This window comes from Saccoglossus kowalevskii, chromosome 21 (genome assembly GCF_978046115.1).
Source record: "Saccoglossus kowalevskii chromosome 21, keSacKowa6.1, whole genome shotgun sequence".
In the NCBI taxonomy this organism is placed as follows: domain Eukaryota; kingdom Metazoa; phylum Hemichordata; class Enteropneusta; family Harrimaniidae; genus Saccoglossus; species Saccoglossus kowalevskii.
Window position 1 is genome coordinate 23641820 of NC_140661.1, and position 23617 is coordinate 23665436.

Here is a 23617-nt window from a genome sequence, read left to right on the forward strand (position 1 = left end):
TTTTTTCCAAATTTAATAGTGTTATGGTCCCTTTTCTTGAAAGCCGTTAATAGCTGCTCTGCAGCTATATTTATTATTATTATTATTATTATTATTATTATTATTATTATTCTTCCGCCAACTTCAAACAACTTCTTCTCTGAAACGGCTGGACCGTTTTGCCTGAAAATTTGTATATACCTTCTACATGTCATGCCATTAAAAGTGACTGAAACAGATTTTCGATTAGTCACGTGGTTCGGCCGCCATCTTGGAACTCATTAAATATGCATGTCTCTTGTATCTCAAAAACTATTGCATGTACAAATATGGAACTAACGGTATATTGAAGGCAACGGACAAGAGAATTGGCCAAAATATTCGTTGACCATATATGGTCATAGAACTCATTAAATATGCATGTCTCTTATATCTCAAGCACTATTGCATGTACAAACGTGAAACTGACGCTATATTGAAGGAAATGGTCAAGAGAATGAGCCAACATATTCGTTGACCATATAAGGTCATATACCTCATTAAATATGCATACCTATAATATCTCAGGGACTATTGCACATACAGACATGGAACCATTGCTATATTGAAGGCTTTGGACAAGAGAAATTGTCAACATCTTCAATGACCATATGTGGTCATATAACTCATTAAATATGCATGTCTCCAATATCTCAAGCACTATTGCATGTACAAACATGGAACTAACGGTATACCGAAGGCAATGGACAAGAAAATTGACCAACATATTCGTTGACCATATATGGTCATAGAACTCATTAAATATGCATGTCTCCAATATCTCAAGCACCATTGCAAGTATAAACATGGTACCAATGATATATTGAAGGCAATGGACAAGAGAATTGGCAAACATATCCGTTGACCATATATGGTCATAGATCTCATTAAATATGCATGTCTCTAATATTTCAAGCAGTATTGCATGTACAGACAGGGTACCAACGCTATATTGAAGGCAATGGAAAGAGAATTGGCCAACATATCCGTTGACCATATATGGTCATAGAACTCATTCAATATGCATATATACAATATCTCGAGCACTATTGAAGTTAGAGACATAGAAATACCGCTATAATGAAGGCATTGGGCCAGAACGTCATGTAACCTACACGTATATACATTGCACAAATCAAATCTTCAAACTTTTTTTTCCAAATTTAATAGTGTTATGGTCCCTTTTCTTGAAAGCCGTTAATAGCTGCTCTGCAGCTATATTTATACTTCTTTTCCTACCAAGGATACATCATGATAATGCCAAAATCTAAAAAGTTTAGAACAGAATCAGCGAACTTCTTTGTATGGAGTCCGGTTAAATTCTGGTGGCAGCCATGTTTGTTGTTATTATTAGAGGACACTTACGCGCATAATAATTCCATATTTGGAATTCACATTTCCTAATATGGTAGGATGAAAATACCCCGTAAAATACCGCAAAATTATGGCACGCTGTAACCTATGGCGTTACGGTGACAGATGTATAATAATATATAATACACTCCTGCAGGTATTCAAACTAAAATTACCTTTTGTAAAAAAGTGAACCAAAATTCTAATTAAAATTTGATTTACAAACTGAGACCTTTCAAGCTAGACATTTTTCTCTCAAGATGTAAACCCTAGTAAAATTGTAGTTTGGTTGGAATATCATTGCTCAACTAAAGCCATAATAATCACACATAATCAGACGGCACATCCATACCTGATCCTCTGACTACTATCAATTTACCTGGCAAATTTTAGTAGCACTGCACAGTTTTAGGTATTTTTCTGAATTTGTTTTGTTTAATTTGGGAAAAATGGACATACATGTAATTTCCCATTATCTACAGACTCTGGTATACAAAGAATGAAATATTTTATTTCACTATACAGTAATGGACTACATGTATCATTGTAAACTACATTGGGTGTACTTGCAATCACTTACCAATGAAAATAACATGCATTGAATGCAATAGTAGATACATGGAATACAGAATAATACAGACCCTCGCACTTGTTTACATTTTGCGTGCATATACGCAACTAGTCTTTCGCATCCAAAGATATAGGTGTCGTTAATTAAGTATACATTAATGTGTCTAGGTTTATAAGACAACATATGGGGAATGTTGTCACAGCAGAGTAAGTGATGATCGGTGAGGAACATTTCTTATCAGACAATCGTATACCGGTTGGCAAAAATGTAAACACGATGCGAGGGCCTATACTGAAGGATGATTTGAGGAGAATGGGAACGGTGATCTGTTGTGGATGCTGAGGAGAAAGCAGTATCAGCTGTTCATTCATTCATTCTTTCATTCATTCATTCATCCAAGTTTATAGATATGTTTTTTTGTAGTCTTAGACATATGAAGTAGTATGTGCCATATATTAGGATATCTGGGTCAGAAGTTGCTTGTAAATAACCAAAAATTATTTCCATAGATTCAGTTTTAATTGAAGTTTCAGCATTTGAGTGTCATGACTACACGTCAGATTGAAATGCAACCTTCAGCATTACCCGTAAGATTGGTTCATGATTAACTCAAACTTTTTTGTCTTTTCCTGCACCTGTGCCTATAAAAAACTGATTTCATTCCAAGCTTTAAATAATTTAGCAAATAATATAACATTAGGTCTGGTAATTATATGCACAATGCTGGGTGGAAACTGACATGCTTAATCTACTGTCTAACTGCTTCACTACGAAATGAATGGTTTTAAACTCAGGTTTGATAGAAATGCATGAAAACACTTTTATACATGCAAGTAAGGCCCGAAAAATAAGTTCTGTTCCTCACTCTGTACTGCATCAGATGGAAACAAGTCATACATTTTGTTCAAAATAACAAAGATGTGAGAATTTCATTTCATTATTGAGTTCCTGAAAAGTAATTGATTCTTTAATATATACCATTATGTAATTAAAAATGGTAGAATTTTTTGTATCACATAAAATGAAGTCAATAAACTGACATAGTTTGTTATTTTTAAAGAGCTAATTAAAACAAGCAGCCTATCGGCTGAGATAGCTCCGCTGTTAGCAATGCACATTTCAATTAAAGAACTGAAGACATCATTAGAAAATGAACAATATGTATAGTATCAAAGCAATCGGACTTACAGTTTTTAACAAGAAGTTGAAAATATCACTTTTTACCAAAAATTACAAAAATATTCACCAAAATTAGAGAATTGAAGATATCATCACAAAATGAACAAATCTGAGAGAGGTCCACATGTAGTACCTATATATGTAATATCAAAGCAATTGAACGATTGGTTTTTAACAAGAAGTCGAAAATATCACTTTTTACCAAAAATGACAAAAATATTCACCAAAATTAGAGAATTGAAGATATCATCACAAAATGAACAAATCTGAGAAAGGTCTACATGTAGTATCTATATATGTAATATCAAAGCAATTGAACTATTGGTTTTTAACAAGAAGTCGAAAATATCACTTTTTACCAAAAATTACAAAAATATTCACCAAAATTAGAGAATTGAAGATATCATCACAAAATGAACAAATCTGAGAAAGGTCTACATGTAGTATCTATATATGTAATATCAAAGCAATTGAACTATTGGTTTTTAACAAGAAGTCGAAAATATCACTTTTTACCAAAAATGACAAAAATATTCACCAAAATTAGAGAATTGAAGATATCATCACAAAATGAACAAATCTGAGAAAGGTCTACATGTAGTATCTATATATGTAATATCAAAGCAATTGAACTATTGGTTTTTAACAAGAAGTCGAAAATATCACTTTTTACCAAAAATGACAAAAATATTCTCCAAAATTAGAGAATTGAAGATATCATCACAAAATGAACAAATCTGAGAGAGGTCCACATGTAGTACCTATATATGTAATATCAAAGCAATTGCACTTGCGGTTTTTAGCAAGAAGTCGAAAATATCACTTTTTACCAAAAATTACAAAAATATTCTCCAAAATTAGAGAATTGAAGATATCATCACAAAATGAACAAATCTGAGAGAGGTCCACATGTAGTACCTATATATGTAATATCAAAGCAATTGCACTTGCGGTTTTTAGCAAGAAGTCGAAAATATCACTTTTTACCAAAAATGACAAAAATATTCACCAAAATTAGAGAATTGAAGATATCAACATGATATGAACAAACCTAAGAGAGGTCTACCCAAGGTACATATACACCAAGTATCAAAGCATTCAGGCTTGTAGTTTTCAAGAAGAAGTCGAAAAAGTAAAACATTGACACGGACGACGACGGACGCCAACGGACAATCACTCATATGATAAAGCTCCGCTCGACAAAGTCGACAGCGGAGCTAAAAATAATGTATTAGTTTCACAAAATTATTTTATAATTTCTAGAAAGTTATGTTGGTCACTGATTGGCAAAGAAAAATGGTTTACCTGATAAGATTTCTTCCTCGTTTTCCATATCAGTACTGTCTTCACCACTTCCATCTGATTGGCCATCTGCGCCTCGACTTATTCTGTCTGGATCTGGACCTTGGGCAACATGGGTCATGATACTCAATGTTGGGTCAACGTAATTAGGAAGATAGTGGGCCCAACGATTGACAACATCCTGACGACCCTCTGATCCAATTCTCCTCAGTTCGGCTAATAGAAGCGCCTGTGCTGCTTCTCTGACCTGGAACAGGACACAACATTAGGAATACATTTCAATACATCTTGAACCCAAGTCAACTTTCGTCACTTTTTACGAAATAAAATTTTTTTCCCCAAAACATCTGATCAATATCTGTAGTCAATGGAATAGTACGTCCATTTGGTACAAAAATAAATTACATGTATAGCATGAAAATGTAAAAATTGTTACACCACATTTGATGAGAAAAAAAATATGCTCAAAGCGTCAAGGTAAAATAATCTGTGATTTGACAAAACAGTGTGACATGCATTTGATATTGCATAAAGATAATTTGCGATAATATATTCTGAAAATGCAAAAAAAAAAAAAGAAATAGAGCATCATTCAGCACATGTTGACAACATGGACAGCATTGACAACCCCGAATGCATTACTTGGCTTTTCGGAAATTTCAAAACTATTTCGTCACCATAAAAGATATAAATATGTCAGCTCCTATTTCAGTTTTTTTTTTTATCCGAATCGAACGTCTCCAAAAATTATTTATCACAAAATGCTTAGAGACACCATTTCAAACAAACGCAATTGGCAGTTACAAATATTTTCTGCTTAAAACAAATTTTTTTTTTAGAATTTATGTTTCCTGTCACAAATAATAGAATAAACTTGTCTCAGCCAACAGAATAATTTCTGTAAACCACACTTTAAAATGGAACATGACTTTAGAATGGAATAACTGTAGAAAATCTTAAGAATGTTGTTGAAGCACAGATACCATGGAGTTCTTCAAACAAAGCCAAAGCTTTCATGAAGTTTATTTCTTGCCAACACCTCAAACTGATTCATTTAATAGTTGATATTTGTTGTTGTATTTCATGTTTGAACAAACTTACCTCCAGACATCTATCTTGCCATCTTCGTGCTAACATTTCTAACTGTGGTGGTTTGTAATATTCACTTCCCAACAGATCAGGTAGTAAGACACAATGTAAAGCCGCTAATAGACTCCATCCTACCAAGCAAACAGCAATAGTTATGAATTCATTATTAGCCATAAAGAGTTAAACACTACGGTGTAATTAGCTGATGATAACGCCTTTGTTATCATAGCCGCAGCATTTTTGAATGAAACCACTGAATAGACTGCTGTCAAATTTTTCATGTTGATAGCGGCTGATGTGAACACCCCTGTACTAGAGATGAAAAAAGCTGGTGAGCATTTATTATAAGCTAATTTACTGTCGGCATACAAATAGCGCCCTCACACTTGTTTAGACAAAAGAATCACATGTCTAATGGGGGGGGGGGGGCATGCCAGGTACTATTGTGTGTAATACTCGATCAGAATTTGTATGAATGTATATGCAACACTCAAATTTCAGTGCTTTTCAGCACATCTGTATAGAATTTGCGAGAAAGATATTCCAAAAGCTCAAAATTTAATGAATCTCAGCATGTCTGAATGGAAATTGCAAGGATTATATATTCAATGCTTCTCAGGACGTCTGTACAATAAATAATGTTTCAGCTACTTATCTGATGTATGTTTGAATTTATTTTGTTCAGCACTTTTGAATAGTGTTTCAACGCATATGGATTCATGAAGATTTCAAATTACTGCAAATTACAGCGAGTCCTCATTTTTTTTCCTGCAATGTGCGAAAATTCAGACTAGACTGAAAGCACTATGAGTGCCATCAGAATGCAACTTTAAATGTCAATAAAAAGAAATGGATTGGTTTGGAATGATTCTTTCTGACAAGCATGGTTCACCAGAAAACCAATGTATTTTGTAAAGTCTTACCCTGTTTGATCTGTGCCTGTTGTGGTGTCATATCCGCTAATTCTCCATCTGAAGAGTCATCAGAATCACTGTCAGCAGTCGTGGTGATAGCAATACCATGACTGTAACTTCTATGACGACTGTAATCAATAACATCATTAGTTGTACAGTATTTTGTTATGCTCTGAAAATTAATTTTACATCCTTTGGTCGTGACCACAACTTTTTCTCTCAAAAAATGCATATAAGCAGTATTTATCACAATTATATATAATTTTGTTGTTAATTTAGGACCAAATGGCCATAATTTCACATGCAGTAGTCAGAATTCTGTTTTATTTTTTTAAAAAAGAAGAAAATTTCAAATATTCACTTTAACTCATTAGAATGAAATATAGTTGATAAAACCTGCTATGTTCTATATGTCGCGAGGGAGTCTAATAAAGTATGCTAAGCTAGGGGGTCTTGCAATACACGCTTTTGAGTTTAGGAGGGGCCCGTTTTACTTAATAAAGCTTAAATTGTTGACATACAAGAGAACCTTTGGTTAGATGAAAAAAAACTATACGAGATGATCTGAGATTTGATTCACTTTTATCGTATCTACAGTTATGGATATATGCACAGACACAATAAAATCTAAATTTTATAAACTTACACTTTCTTCTTGGCGACGACAGAATGTAAAAGAAAGCTGGCATTATTCATACTCATTAATGTATTAGCAACCGATATAACTGATAGTAAATGCTGTGTTGTGACAGCTCGTGATAACTCCCAGTGTCCTAAGTGTGAAGCTCTGCTGCTCTTCTCACCGATACCTGGCTTTTTAGGTGACATCTTCTGCTCTAAAGAGTCCTTGGCAGACCTCTTCTGTTCTAAGGCCTCTCTGGCTGAAAGTTTCATCTCTTGCATGGGATCCACAGGTTTACCTTTTGGAGGAGGTTCCTCTGGCTTTACAAACTTATGCCAGCCGGGTAGCATGAGGGACATGTGACCGCCACGTGAGAAGAGACCAAAACATACTGGACTGTGAGGTTTTAGAAGTCCCAGTTTTGTCAGGCAAATTTCGTCCAAGCTCCGATCTAGTCCCCAAGCATGTAGTGAGGACATGAACAACTGTGAAATATCTAAAGTTAGATTACTTTCAAGCAATGTTAAATTTTTCGATTTCCGTTGCTGGTTCTTTGGATCTTCTTTGTTAGTCATCACAGATTTACGCTTTAGTTCTGGTGTTGCCGATGCAGCTTCACTGCCACTCTCATCAGAAGAATCGTCACGTAACTTCTCAATCTCCTTCTTGATGAATCCAGCAACTTTCTGCGCAAGCTTAGGAGATGATGTATGTTTCTCGGCCGCTTTCTGGGAGTCCGTCAGATTGGCTGTGCTCTGCGGGGTAATAATTCCCGGAATCAAATTATCGTCTGTCAACAATTGCACAATGAGGGCCTCGGTATCAAAAAACAGTACGTGCGAGTCATAATCCTTAGTGTTGGTCCTGATTGGCTGGATCATCAGAGAGTTTTGCGCAACTTTCGGAGTATCACCTGTGGAGGTCTGAATCCCTAATGCTTGATTTGCTGCAGCAATAATACTTCTATGTGCTGCGTTCTTCAGCGGTGTCAGGCTGCGACGTTTCAATGATTGCGCGATACTCTGTGCGGGACTCAGCATGACCTCATCAGCTTTCAAGGTCTCATCACATGCATTGAGAATTTCAATAGCAGTACTGCCGTGTACGATCCTATCAAGATGACCTGAAAATATACAACCAGAGAAGAACTAGATGATCTTAAGTACCTTTATCTTGAGACAAACACAACAAGTAAACAAACTTATTAATTGAACTTTCTCCTAACAACGTCTGAATTAACATGCTCTTACAGTGACAAGATAAACATAGTTTAAATGAGATTATGCAAAACAGCATCTTAACAAACACAACCACATAGTGATGTTTTAATGGTATAAACAGGCATACATAAGATTTAGGGGAGAGTAGGAAATCAAACGGGAGGTTCACCGCGATAATCACCGCGGCTCTACGCGGTACACCGGGGAGAGCCGCGGACTGCTTATAATTAGGGGTCTCTACCGCGGTGGCCACCGGTACCGGTTGCAACCGCGGTCGTAGGAAAGGTGTGAAATACATACTTAACAGTTTCCTTTGTGATTCCATGAGTCTTTGTTTCAAATAGCTGTTTTTAAATTGATCAGGTTACGAGCATCGCTGGCATGGAAATACTAAGCATATGGTAATATTATCGGCCCACATATTTTATTAATATAAAAATCCATAAGTCCAATGCTGTATACAAATTGTTGCTGCGTGAAACAATGTTGTATTTTATGCATGTATTTATCACTAATTCCAAGAGTAAAAGTCGTAACTTTCGAAGGTACGAGTATTATGACTCGTCCATACATTTCACTTACGTTTGTTACACTTGAATAAAGTCTACCACATGAAAAGAATGTTATTTACGAAGTTTTAAATAGCTGAGCCTTCCTGATTCGAGCCTCTTGTTGATTTGACAACGGTGGGTATCATTAATGTTTATTCTTTGCCAGTATCGCATTCCAGACAAAAAGTTCAAGATCGGTAAACAAGAAATGGACGAACTAAAATGTCTCCTGTGTTTCACATGCGACATGATTATTAAAAAAAAACAAAGTTAAGTGGTCATGTACGTTCTATAAATCTAACCTTGCACACATAATCTTGTATTGATGTGTTTTTTGGGGGTCAAAAACAACGTTGCCTTTCAGTTAACTCTTCGTGTTCATGGTATTTGTGAGAGTTTATCGATTTTTTGAACAAATGTTAAGTAACTGTATCGTTTCACGTCAAACTGGGTGGCCTGAATTTAAATGTCGGTGCGTGAACTCATTGAGGTCATTGCCCATTGCCACACGTAATTCAAACACGTGGTTATTAGAGTTCAGTCGAAATGTACGTGAATAATGCGATCGAAGTGCGCTGCGAGTTTATTATAGAAAAAGTTAACATTACGCATGATATTGTATGTTATTGTATGATTAATATTACATATTCACTTTAATAGCCCGGGTTAGTGTCCCAACAATAATAAAAATAACTTAGTTTGCGTAATTATTATAAAAGCAATACATTGCAAAGTTGAAATATTTAGAGCCCGTGCAATACTGTAAACATATTTGCGTTATTAGAAAAGCAGCACACTAAGTAAACGATGTTGAAATATTCAAAGCCAATACAGAGTTGGATACAGGTTGTGTTATTACAGTACCGCCGAATATAATAACAATTTTACAAAATCGACGCGCGAACCAAGAAAGAAAAGGGTTGCTAAGGTAACGCACCAGTTCAGTGCATGACTTGGGGTCAAACTTCAATCACACACTTGATGTTAGCACCGCCGCGTAGCAAGTTTCGCAACATACTTGAAGTTCAATTGTGCCCCAAAATGATGTCGACGATCACTCAATTGTCGCAGTGCATGTTGTACCAAGTCCGTGATACACCCTGTTTCGACTTTGGCTTGCTTTTCCTTCTTAGTGCATGTTCTTGTTCACGTAAATTCGACCTCTCACCAATGTATTAAAACACTTTGAATTTATACTTATGCGTGATTATATTTGGTCTACGCGAAATATTAAACTTTCTGAACATTTTCTGAGACCATGCATGATATATATTCACAAAATAATGCGATCATATTTTATATTACATTTGTATGTTGATCTCTACGTCTTTCTGGATCGTTTTGTGATTTTATTCCAAGGCTCAGGCAAATAAAATAATGTCAACTATTATAGACTAGTTTTCTAGCTTTTGGATCAGCTAAATTGGTTTAATTTTTCATTAGAACTTTGTGGTCCTTTTAATTTCCCAGTTCTTTGTGTTTATTAATGGTCTTGACAATAAGTGTGAATTGCTGTGTGAGCCCACCGCGGACGACCGCGGTCAGCCGGCGTCATGGAATTTATGCATAAATTTGCATAAAATGCGGTCGACCGGCGAGCACCCACCACCACCGCGGTAATGACCGCGGTGCAATGCCCGTTTGATTTCCTACTCTCCCCTTAGTTTGATTTCACACTGTATGCAATTCTGAATGGTACAACGAGGTCAACACTTTTATTTAATCAATGAATCTCACAGTAGTAAAATAAACTGTAAAGAATAGAAGATTGAGATAAAAATATCAACTTTGGAATAAGTTAACTAATTTCCATGGTAACTGTAACATACCCGTTTCCATTTGCCAGACATACACAGTATCATCGTTGGTTCCAACAATCAGGAAGTCATCAGCTGGTCTCCATTTGATATTACGTACAGGGAAAAGATGACGTCCGGCTAACATGGCACATTTACGATCTCTAAGACTGAGCAGAGCTACTGAATGATCACTGGCAACAGAACAGACACAGGTCTGGACACGAGACTATAAAAAACAGAAAGATGGGTTCAGAAAAAGGTGAAAACATTCCCTAATACTTCAAATGGATTCTTGAATTACTTTTAATTTTTAAAATGAATTTTAGAAATAAATTAAAAATTAAATAATTATTATCATGTTCTATGGAAATTATGCTAAAAAAATGACAATCATTGCTGTCTTCACCCAATATTCTAAACATTACTTTGGTGGCGATTTTTACTAATTTCAGAGGAATTGTGCATAAGCTTCCACCTGGAGCTTCTACGTATACTCTTAAAGGGAAATGTATTAATCCCTGGGATGCACCAAGGAATCATGGGAAAGCCATACCATAATGGCTCTATTAAAAGTGCATGTACTTATGTAAATGGTAGAAGTGAGATTCTCCCATTATAAACTAGTAATAGGGAAGTACATGTATACTGTGAGATAAGGACATATAGCAATTACATTACATGGTGATAGCCACTGATCCCCTAAATATAGAGAGTATGTGGTTTCATATAGTGTAGAATTACAGCATATGCTTAGCATGCTAAATTCAAGGTGAACACAGAAAGCCTTAGAAACCCTACCAGACTGTCTTGATAATCTTAAAAATATTCAACTACTGTAAATTTCTGTTTAAATTAAACTACTGTTTAAAATTTCACTGATTCAGCATTTAAGGCATATTCAGTGGGTTTTAAATTCATGGTTTTATCATTTAGATAATGTGTTCTATGCTAAATTTTACATATTCACTGGGTTTTAATTTAGCACATTTTCCAGTCAGCAAAATAAGCAAAATTAAAACCCAGTGAATAATTAACCCTTTCACAGTATTTACATCACAAATTCAATTAGTTTTTCATTCTGCCCTTGAAATTGATTGCGATCAAAAAACCAAAGCTGTGGACATTCCTGCCTATTCTTTAAATGAGCCAGTAAGGAAATAAAACACAGTGTACTTACATTACACATATCTGGTGGCACCAGTATCTGAGTTATCTCACCACCATGCACAGAGAATGTATGTATTAATGAGCCAGTAAAAAGATCCCACAAGCAGACTGAGAAATCTACACCACCAGACACCAGGTATTGTGGTTCATAACGACTGCTTTCTTGGAACGGGTACATCAAGCAATTGACTTTACCACGGTGGCCGCGTAAGATACGATGAGGCGGCCAACCTGCATCAAAAATGTTGTCATGAATTACAATCATCATTCAAGGAACTAACCTGCTGACACTGATTTTTCGCATTCGTTTTGGCTATCTATCTTGTTGAGGCTCTGTGACAATGTGTTAAAACTGATTGTCAAGAGCAAGGAAAGTCAAAAAAATTACACTATGGCATTTTATATATTGACATCGCTTTAATTTTGTACAAAACAAATTTCCATGAAGTTAGGGGAATGGTGAAGTGATGAACGGATATTTTACTAAGAGTCTTAAGGATGCTGTATAGGTTTTTAGTATTTATTTTCTAAACCGGCATTCATTATATAAAATATAAATTCTCCTTGCACTCTGATTATCAAAAAGAGCCATTTCATGGAGCACCCTGTTAAATCACCATGAAGTGCAATTTGCATACTGAAATCTGTTCACCGTCTTTCCTTTTATACACCCAAAGCCATGGTTTAAACCTACCAACACATGTTTAATGCGTTGGTAAGTTTATATTGGAAATACAAGGAACTTTACATATACATTAAAAATGTTATGGGCTATTTATTTGTGTTAACCTCAGTTTGTCAAAAGCACCTGGTAAACTCCAACTAATTTTACTGTTGGACATAACAGTCATCATTAACTTTGGATCCCATCCTCAGAGAAACAATGAAAGTTTGTTCATCTTGTACAAATTTTAATACACTACCATCATTTAAAGCAATGACAGGAATACAGGAGTACAGTACTGACATCTTACAGCAATCAAAGAAAGCTTAGAAAGAGCTCCCGTGTGCTGAGAGAGTATTGAAGACACATTAAAAATTAATTCAAAATTACTTGTACTTGAGATTTTGATGCAATAGCTGAAAACTAATTATGTAAAATCAGGTAACTGATATGAACAGATTTGAGTGTAAAACTAATAAGGCCTGCGTAATGTAATATCTATGTACCAAGTTTCATTGAAATGTGATTAGAACAAAAAAACTAATTAATATGAACAAATTTCAACCCAAAATTAATCAGGCCTGTCTATTGTTCTAGAGCATTTATGTACCAAATTTTATTCAAATGTCATGATCAGTAATTGAGATATCAGTGTTAATTAATTATTTTAATTAGGTGATTAATAAGCATAATTTTTAAATATTTACCAAAAACTAATTGGGTCTCTGCATAGTCCTAGGTTCATTGAAATGTGATGATGAATACTCTATAAAAGTTTCATTAAAATCCAATTAGTGGTTCTTTATATATCAGTGGAACATTCATGGAAAAAATTAACTAATTATGCGAATTAGGTAATTAATATCCACAATTATTTACCCTAAAACTAATCAGGTCTCTGCATAGTCCTATGTACCAAGTCTCATTGAAATATGATGATCAGTACTTGAGTTATCAGGCGAAAAGCTGAAAATTAACTAATTATGCTAATAAGGTGATTAATATGCACAAATATTTACCCCAAAACTAATCAGGTCTCTGAACAGTCTTCAAGTAATTATGTACCAAGTTTCATTGAAATGTGATGATTACTACTTAAAATATCAAAAGCTGAAAATTAATTAATTATGCAAATTAGGTAATTAATATGTACTGATATTACCCTAAAAACTATCAGGTCTGTGCAGTGTTCTATGATATCTATGTACCAAGTTTTATTGAAATGTGATGAATAGTACTTGAGATGTCAGTGGAAAAGCCAAAAATTGATTACTCATTATGCAAATAAGGTAATTAATATTGCACAGATTTTTACCCAAAACATATCAAATCTGTGCATTATTTCAGAGCATCTATGTACCAAGTTTCACCAAAATCCAATAAGTGGTTCTTTAGATATCAGTGGAACAATCATGGAACAGCTAAAAATCAGCTAATTATCATGCAAATTAGGTAATTAATATGCATGAATTTTTACCAAAACCTAGTCAAATCTGCGCATCGGCCCAGAGCATCTATGCACAAAGTTTCATCAAAAATCAATGTATGGTTCTTGAGATATCAGTGGAACAGACACACACACAGACACAGAGACACACACACACAGACACAGACACACAGACAGACACACGGGAGTCAAAAACAGTTGCCAGTTGACCATTTTGTTTGTTTTTTCCTCTGCAAACTATGTTGCTGAATGCAGCGAGAACGCTAAGTATTACCAATGAATATGACCAACGCCTACTTTATTACTGTTCGATTACGTTCTTCTTTTGCAGTTTTCATGAGCTCACTAGCTCAAGAGTGTTGTTTTTTGTATTGTTCTAAACTTTAGTCAGTTGACAATAAACAGTGTTTGACGAGGTTACATACTACAAGACGTTGCGTTATCCATAAGTCTACAAATTTAAACCTGCTCGGCGACGCCCGATAAAATACAGCTCAGTCGTCAAGCCACAAACTGAATGGTCAAATGAACCAACTCTGGGTATGCATAGAAAAAAAGAAATAAAGGAATTGGGAAACACATACCTCTCCTTGCAGTATGTCTTCCCTGTAATAGCTGCACAATAGCTGTCTGTGTGGCTGGTACAATAACTATGCTGCCATCTTCTCTACCACAGACTAGTCTACCTTGCATTGGTAAATATATACTGGCAGTCACAGCTAAGATCTCATCAGGATGTTGGTTGGATTTCACACTCTGTATTAGATTCAAACAAAACTTGTGTTCAGTATAGAAAGTAACAACATAAGATTTCCAGTTTCCATGTAACTATAGTATTAGAAGTATGTCTTGCACAAGCCCAAAAGCTTAGTAGCGAATTTGAATCCATCCAAATGAATAAAACTGAATAAAGAAACATCTAAATAATGGTTATATGGGCAGGTAAGAGGCTGGAGGTTTGTTTATACAGGTATTAATGGAAAAGTGGGTTTATTAGTAATGGATATTCAGCCATGAAAGCAAAAAAACAGCTATGAGTAAGTTGGGTATATGCAATGAACCACTTGTCCATGATGGCAATAATGGCAATGTGTATGTGTGGGCTGGAGGATTGTAAGTACAGCATTATGCTAGTGTCGTGTGAAAAGGAAGATGGAGGGTAGTAAGTACACAGTATCCTAGTGTGGGATGGGAAAGGGGATGGAGGGTTGTATGTGCCAAAAACAAAAGACCTTGTTTCAACCAATCAGATTGCTAGATTTAGACTGACCATGTTATATAATGTTTTTTACACATGTATACGTCACACAAGACCAATATCCAACATGATACAGTGTGACGACTGTGAGGCTATAACACCATTTATCGTGACAGAATTTGCATATTTTATGACATTTTAATTGAGTCAATACACCAGTCTTGCTCACTGCAAATCAGTACATAGCCTGGGATGAAATCCTCATAATATTGTGCACTTATCCTTAAAGACCATTGGCATATAAAATTCTGTTGTGTGTTATAAAGTGAGAGTAGTTTTGGTATGCCACGTAGAACAGCAGAGTGAAAACCTGTATCTCATGGTATTTTTCACCATGGACATACGTGATTAACATACATGTGACAATGAATGACACATCATGTTTATATACGGTTGCAAGAAATCAAATGTCAACAGCATAGCACGAATTATATGTATGAGAGTTTCTATTCACAATCAGCACATACTTTATTCATATTCAATCTCAAAACTATACACATTCAAGGATAATTTATCTCCTAGACCTGTGCATAGTGAACATTCTTACATTGCTTTTTCATAACTTCAAAAATTGTACACATGCAAAAAGCATATGATGATGCACTACTTGAGTGTCCTGATAGATGAGCCAGCCATCTTGAGTTGACTTTACTAATCAAAGTGACATACAATAACCTTTAGTACCAGCAGTAACAGTTACTTATATATATCAAATAAGATATGAAATATGTGTGAAGTTTAAAGAGAAATGGTCCTGGGGTGTCTGATATACAGCTCTGGACGCATAAATGGATACACTAGACTATAAGTCTGAACTTTGTTCAATGGGGACTGAAATGAGAGAGATCTGGAAGTCTGAAAATAGAATGCTGGATGTCTGCAACTAGCATACATGGTCACATTGTACTATTCAGATTTTTTTAAAATCATTTTCACTATTTATGAATTATTGATGAAGCACATTTAGCGATATAGACATCATATTAGCCCCTCTCCAGAAGAATATAATATTTCTAGTCACCACTTGTATGGGTACAAAAGCAACAGCAGAACTCATTTGCCATCTCTGCCATTTGATGAGTTACAGTACAGTTCTCGCGGAAGCTTTGGCTTCACTTCAGCGTCAGCTTCGCTTCAGCATCGCATCATTATGGCATTGTTATGGCTTCAGCGTCGCTTCAATGTTGCGACATAAAAAGTTGAGGCTGTCATCGCTTCGCTTCATTGTGGCCTCATTATGGCGACAATGTGGCATCAGCATCGCTTCATCAAACAAAGAAGTACAGAACTCATTTCGCCCAAGCACTCGCCCGCTTCCGCTTTTCAAACGCTCTCTTTTGCGACCGCTTGTTGAATTTCCGCTTTATTTTCGACTGTGCAAAAATTCGGACTACTAACAATTTTCTGGTTTTCATAGATCACAGTTACTAGTTTAGTAACCGTGCAAAGATGTTGAACAACCGTCAAAAGTTCAAATACTTTTTATTTTAACTATCTATAATTATATGCACGCAATCTGACCCTTTGACCTAGATTTGGCTGGGATTGAATATTTTATTTTAAACAATATTCTGACGTGACGCACTGCTACAAAATGTATTTCAACAGAAGTACGACATGGTTGTCCGGGTTTCTTTTCCTGACTGTGTTGAGTTTACGATTTGTATAATTATTGTTATTTCCCCCAAGGAGAAGACAAGCCGAAGGACCATGAAGCTAAATAGAAGTCCCACGCATGGACTGAGTGAAAGAAAATATTTCCAAGGCTAAAATAAAACCTAATATCTCTTTGTGTATTTGTCAATTTTGCATATATTTAGTATGACAGTATGTTCGTAAATATCTGTAAAAATCTCGTCTTTTGTTAATAATTTCATTTGTTTGAAATGTCTACCGACCGTGTCCCAATAATTTGTTTGGAATATCCCCGTTGGTTTCTCCAAACGGCCCCGACGTCCGTCATTCAACACAATCAGCATTTATTTATCGTAATTCATGGGGATCATGTCCCGTAATTTGCAGGCTGTAAAACCAAATAATTAAACAAGTACTATTTATTATATCTATATTTTTGTTTTAGCTCGCGAAACTACAACACGGCATAGAGTTGTCGCGGTGAAACAGTCGCCTTGAAATCGATGGAACTTCAATTATCCATTTCTCACCTTGAAATAAAATTTAAAATCAAAGAAAGCTTAGAAAGAACTCCCATGTGCTGAGAGTATTGGAGACACATTAAATATAATTCGAAATTACTTAGCTGAAAACTAATTATGCAAATCAGAAAATTAATATGACCAGATTTGAGTGTAAAACTAATGAGGTCTGCGCAATGTAACAGAAAATCTATGTCTCCAAGTTTAATTGAAATGTGATTAGAACCAAAAAATTATGAATTATTATGCTTATTAGGGAATTAATATGAACAGATTTTTACCCCAAACTAATTAGGTTTGTACATTGTCCTAGAGCATCTTTGTACTAAGTTTCATTGAAATGGAATAATTAGTACCGTGAAAACTCCAAAATTTCGACCCCTCTAAAAATTCGATTGGCTATTTATTTGCCGGGTTTCGGTGTTTTATTTACCTCCAAATTTTCGACTCCACTAAAAATTGCCGACTCATTCTTATTCGAAAATTGCGACCAGTTTTAGTTTTCCCCCAAACGAAAAAAAAAAACGATGTGAGCGTTCAAACGGGACCTTCCTCGAAGGCATGAATCCGGGTTTCTGATTGACTGAGAGATTTTTATTTTATTGGTAACGAAAATATATTCTAAATAAACGAAGTTTCAAATAAAAACGAACACAAAAATCTCGGCATGCTGCGTTTCTGAATTGTTGATTATTACTGTACTCAGTAGTGATTATAATAATGTACACAAAATAAATTTGTTGAATGGTTATGAAATACAAATAAAAGTCAACTAAGTTTCATCGTAAGCGAATGATTCCGGTCTCGTATAAACGTTTGATGCTGTAGGATATCCGCCATGTTCTCTTAGGTCAAATAGGTCAAATCGCTAATTAACCAATCAAAAAGCTGGATGATGCCAACGTGTTCAAATTACCATAGCTTATTTAAATATGTTAATGTTATTGAACGCAATGCGAAGAGATTGATGTTGTAGTATGATATTTTGGCTTGGATTTTGATGCGAAAACGGCATGATTTTTTTTTAAATAAAAAAATTAGTTGTTTTTAAAAAATAAACTGGTCATCTGAAGAATAATTTAACATTGTTCACAGTGATAACAGCTCATTCTCGAAAGGAAGCTTACCCGCTCACGCTAGTCACGATAAAAATCATACACGTGTACTCTTGAATAGACAGACGTCAATGACTACGGTAAAACTTAGACTCTATTTTAGCCGGCAGGATTGATTGAAATGTCCGAAAAATGACGCCAAAATACACCTTAAAAGTCCCATTTTATTTTCTTAAATCCCATTTTATTTTTTAATCCAAGGGCGAATTTACGGCAGAATTTGGTCCCTCAAATAAGGGACACGTGAGCTTTGATTCTAACCGGATACATTGCACTGGGTCGGGGAGATAGTTTGCTAAACTTCCATGTATCTTTTGTCCAATGGGTACCTGTACTTCGAACATTCGCAAGTTTTCCTAGGTAGTGCGAGACAGCTTTGTCTTTTGACCTATTAGTTTTGTGCTGACCTCTTCTACGCGTCTTGATGTTTTGTTTTGCTTGTCATAATACTCACTGATTGATGACTTTGTTTAGATTTTGAGTTACAACTCGGCCACGACTCTAAAAACATGTCACATTTCTAACGCCAATTATTTAAAACCGGTCGAAATTTTGGAGTTTTTACGGTACTTTAGATATCAGTGTGAAAGCTTAAAATTGGTTAATTATGCAAATTAGGTAATTAATATGTACAGATTGTAACCCACAATTATTCAGGTCTGTCTATTGTCCTACAGCATCCATGTACATTTCATTGATATGTGATGTATAGTACCTGAGATATCAGTGTGAAAGTTGGTTAATTATGCAAATTAGGTGATTAATATGCACAAATATTTACCGGAAACTAATTGGGTCTGCATAATTCTAGATTCATTGAAATGTAAATGATTAGTACTTTAGATATCAGTAGAAAAGCTGAAAATTAATTATGCAAATTAGGTAATTAATATGCACAATTATTTACCCTAAAACTAATCAGGTCTCTGCATAGTCCTAAAGGATCTATGTACCAAGTTTCATTGAAATGCGATGATTAGTACTTGAGATACCCATGGAAAAGCTGAAAATTAACTAATTATGCAAATTAGGTGATTAATATGCACAAATATTTATCGAAAACAATCAATCTCTGCATAGTCCTTGAGTATGTAAGTACCAAGTTTCATTGAAATGTAATGCTAACTACTTATATCAAATGCTGAAAATTAATTAATTATGCAAATTAGGTAATTAATATGTACTGATATTACCATAAAAACTATCAGGTCTGTGCAGTGTCGTATGACATCTATGTACCAAGTTTCATTTGAAATGTGATGATTAGTACTTGAGATATCAGTGGAAAAACCGAAAATTGACTAATCATTATGCAAATTAGGTAATTAGTATCCACGGATTATTACCAAAAACTAATCAAAACCTAGCATTAGTTCAGAGCATCTATGTACCAAGTTTCATCAAAATCCAATGAGTGGTTGTTTAGATATCAGTGGAACAGTCATGGAACCACTAAAAAATAGCTAATTATCATGTAAATTAGGTAATTAATATGCACGGATTTTTACCAAAAACTAATCAAATCTGCGCATATGTTCAGAGCATCTATGTACCAAGTTTCATCAAAATCCAATGAGTGGTTCTTTAGATATCAGTGGAACAGTCATAGAACCGCTAAAAATTAGCTAATTATCATGCAAATTAGGTAATTAACGAGCATGGATTTTTACCAAAACCTAATCAAATCTGCGCATTGGCCCAGAGCATCTATGCACCAAGTTTCATCAAAAACCGATGTATGGTTCTTGAGATAGCAGTGGAACAGTCGGACACACATACACACACACATACACACATACACACATACACACATACACACATACACACATACAGACACACTAACTGCAAAGACTCCCATTTTGTGCTTCGCACATGGGAGTCAAAAAATCGAAGAGCATCGGGGTATATTATTAACCAGTCTTACTAAGCGCTAGCTTTATTTTATTCAAATCCATAAAATTCACGAGTTTTTCGACATTTGTTGGCAACTTCCGCGCTAAAAATGGTTGAAAGTGTGGGTGTGGTTCTCTCGCAAAGTCCTGTTGATAATACGGACAAATATGGTTCCGTGACCCAGGTTGTGTGCTCCGATCAATGTGACTGTCAGCCAATCAATGATGTTGTAACAAAACATATTTGACGCTAATTTAAGGGTCGTCGTACCATCCAATCTCCTGCGTCGATTCACATAGTTTGTTTGTGCTGTGACAGGCTTCACAATTATTCACTAAAAAACATCGGTATATTTTGACAAACGGCCGGGATTTGACCTCAGTTCAAAAAAAGAAAAGAAAAAAAAACGGGGCTGAGATACAAATCAGTTTTGCAAGTTGGGAAATAAGGTAAACCAGATTGGGGTCGATGACATTCAGTATCGAATGACTTCTGTGTGTATCATAGGTTTCAAATTGTTCATCGACTGGGCACCACTGGACATGTTTTTTTCTGAAGCCCAATAAATTATTTCTGCATGTCAAGTGCTATTCAATTTTTTACAGGGCATGTGGCTCGTTTTTATTCGAAAATATTTTTTGTGAGAATACTTTTAAAGTACGTATAGGTCGAGCTTAGGTCACTGATCGTGACTTAATTTTGAAAATTGGATGTAATATTTTATCAGACCGACTCCACCACAACCATCCAATCATAGTTAGAAATGTACGCACTTGTTTTGGAACTTTGTATCAAGATGGCAGGCGACAACGCCGACGCACCAGGCGACGTACATGTGTTTTGCATGTATTTGTAGTCCGGGCATGGGATCGGACTCTGCTAAAACTAAACGAAACACAGAAAAATACCACCGAAATGAGGAATCTGAATCTGTTCTCTTACCAGCAAATAAAATGAACGAAAATAAGGTAATAACAAGAACAGTTTCATTTCGTGTAGCAAATTGCGTTGTATCCGAACGACGATTGCATCGTGTGATTTAAATTTATCACGATTTTCCTTGCAGTCAATATGACACTCGTCACCTTGCAGATTGCAATGTACTGCACAAAGTTTTTGGTACCCAATACTCGCAACATTAAATAATTAAACAAGATATATTTTTAAAATGTCATTTTACTGCACAAAGTTTTTGGTACCCAATACTCGCAACATTAAATAATTAAACAAGATATATTTTTAAAATGTCATTTTACTCTTGGTCATATTTTATTCCCCTTACCGCCTTGAATTTCAAATCGATTACATATCGAACTTCTGTACATGTGTTTTTCTCTACTGCCTTTCCATGTGAAAATAATGAGGTCATACTCATGTCACAATACTTTGAAGCTGATGCCATGTTGATGCCATGAGACTGCGAAGCTGAGGCCACGGTGATGCCACAGAATAAGTGAGGCGAACACAGCTTCAATTGTCAATGACGCGAAGCTGATGCCACAATGATGCGATGCTAAGGCGACAATGAAGCCATGCCTAGGCGACAATGATGCCACAAAAGCCAAAGCTTCCGCGAGAACTGTACTGTACCTCTGTTTTTTAAGGCAGTCATTGACGTAACATTTCAATAATTTGTGTTTATATTTCTCATACAGACACCTAAGATTTCTCAAAAAGAGATACTGTGACTGAATTAGGGATACACACCCACCAGGGTATTATCAGAAGTATTTGTAACTACATGTATTATGCGAAAGAGTTGGCGTTAAGTTAAGAAACAACCCTTTAGAGAGAAAAAAAAAAACATGCGTGCAAACTTAAGTTGTTAATTTCACACAAAATAGGAGTTTCAAGATACTTCCCCATACCTTGTCGGTTGTTTTATCACGAATACACTGGACAGAAGAAATGAGCAGATAAAGAGACAAATAGGCATTGAAAGATTACAAACATTGCAGCAATGTGAAAAAAGGATGAGAGAAAGCAAGAGAAAAAAAAAAAGATCAATCAGACACATGTAATCACTTTTCAAGTGAAAAAAGAAGTCTTCAGAATTAATACTTTCACACAAATGACGATGGCAAAAAAGTACATGCATGAAAAATACATTTTTTTCTATTGTCTGTTTCAACCAACCACTGTTGATGTTTTTTTTTTTTTTTACTAAAGATTGATTCGAGCTTACCAATTGATCTATGATTCCAGGTGGTTTGACTTCTAGTGAATTCCATAAATCAGATAAACTGGTGGACACTGTTGGAAGCATCACTGGAATAAATAACATCTAATTGTTATCTATTTGAACACATTTGTATAAAAATTTTGAAGCAATAGTTTGCAAATTGGTATATAATGTTCAATAATTTAGTTTTTGTTCATTTTGTATTAACTTAGTTTCCATTACCATATTTTTTCTATTAGTAGCATACACTTATTAATATGTAAATTACAAAAGTGTTTCTATGGTCAAAATATGTAATACTTTAATGATTCAGATACAACAAATTTTTTGTTCATATGCACACCAATTGTTGATGTACTTTTAATAGAGCTAATTTGCTACCCACAAATTTGTGATAACATTTTTTGATTTACTTTTGGCATTCAAAGGCTGAATGTATGTCTGTAAAAAAATAGCTGAATATCGTTACGCCTAAATTTATCTTTCTGGCTATGCTGAGTTATGACAATTTTACATTTTGTTCACGTATGTATATTTATGTACTTCATGGATTTTTTGAGTGATACATTGGGAAATATGAAAATGATGCTATTTGAAAACTTTTTTAATTCTATTATCCAGTTTTGATTTTATCATACTAGTATTTTAGCATTGACACACAAGTTAGAATTTAAAAGTTTTAATTCCTAATTCATGTTGTCCTATAGTAGAGAACACATCGCACCTAAAACAGACTTCAGTAACTGCTTAATGAACTTTAGATAAGTTTATGATATTATTATTAGTGTTGTGACTGTCACTTCCCAGAATGCAACATAAAATACTTGCACTCAACGTTTCACTTGAATGTTACCTGGGTATGTATCGAACTGTTCTTGTTTCAAAAAACCGAGTTCCTTCTCCGATACTTCAGGCATCTTCCATACTGTCACTCTACCATTGGAATCACCACGAAGAAGCAACTTCAAGTATGGGCCACGTCTTCCATAGAAGAATGACATGGTAGGGCTACATGCTAAGGGCTGCAACAAACAAACAAATATATTTTAACTGTTAAAATTGGCAGCAAATTGTTAATTTACGATAATTCAAAATCAAAGAAAGCTTAGAAAGAACT

At 35.1% G+C, this 23617-nt stretch overlaps 1 protein-coding gene across 2 annotated transcripts in view; it reads right to left on the minus strand.

Moving 5' to 3' along the window:
- LOC100367391 (WD repeat-containing protein 7-like) overlaps positions 1–23617 on the minus strand; it is a 54597-nt gene that overhangs the window by 21465 nt on the left and 9515 nt on the right. For both annotated transcript variants that reach the window (XM_085495243.1, XM_085495242.1), the window contains exons 10-18: positions 23354–23522; positions 22504–22586; positions 14481–14652; positions 11796–12016; positions 10649–10844; positions 7073–8171; positions 6436–6554; positions 5525–5643; positions 4427–4670 (exon numbers count right to left, since the gene is read on the minus strand). In XM_085495243.1, the coding sequence (XP_085351369.1) occupies positions 4427–4670; positions 5525–5643; positions 6436–6554; positions 7073–8171; positions 10649–10844; positions 11796–12016; positions 14481–14652; positions 22504–22586; positions 23354–23522 (2422 nt within the window). The remainder of the gene's footprint in view (positions 1–4426; positions 4671–5524; positions 5644–6435; positions 6555–7072; positions 8172–10648; positions 10845–11795; positions 12017–14480; positions 14653–22503; positions 22587–23353; positions 23523–23617) is intronic.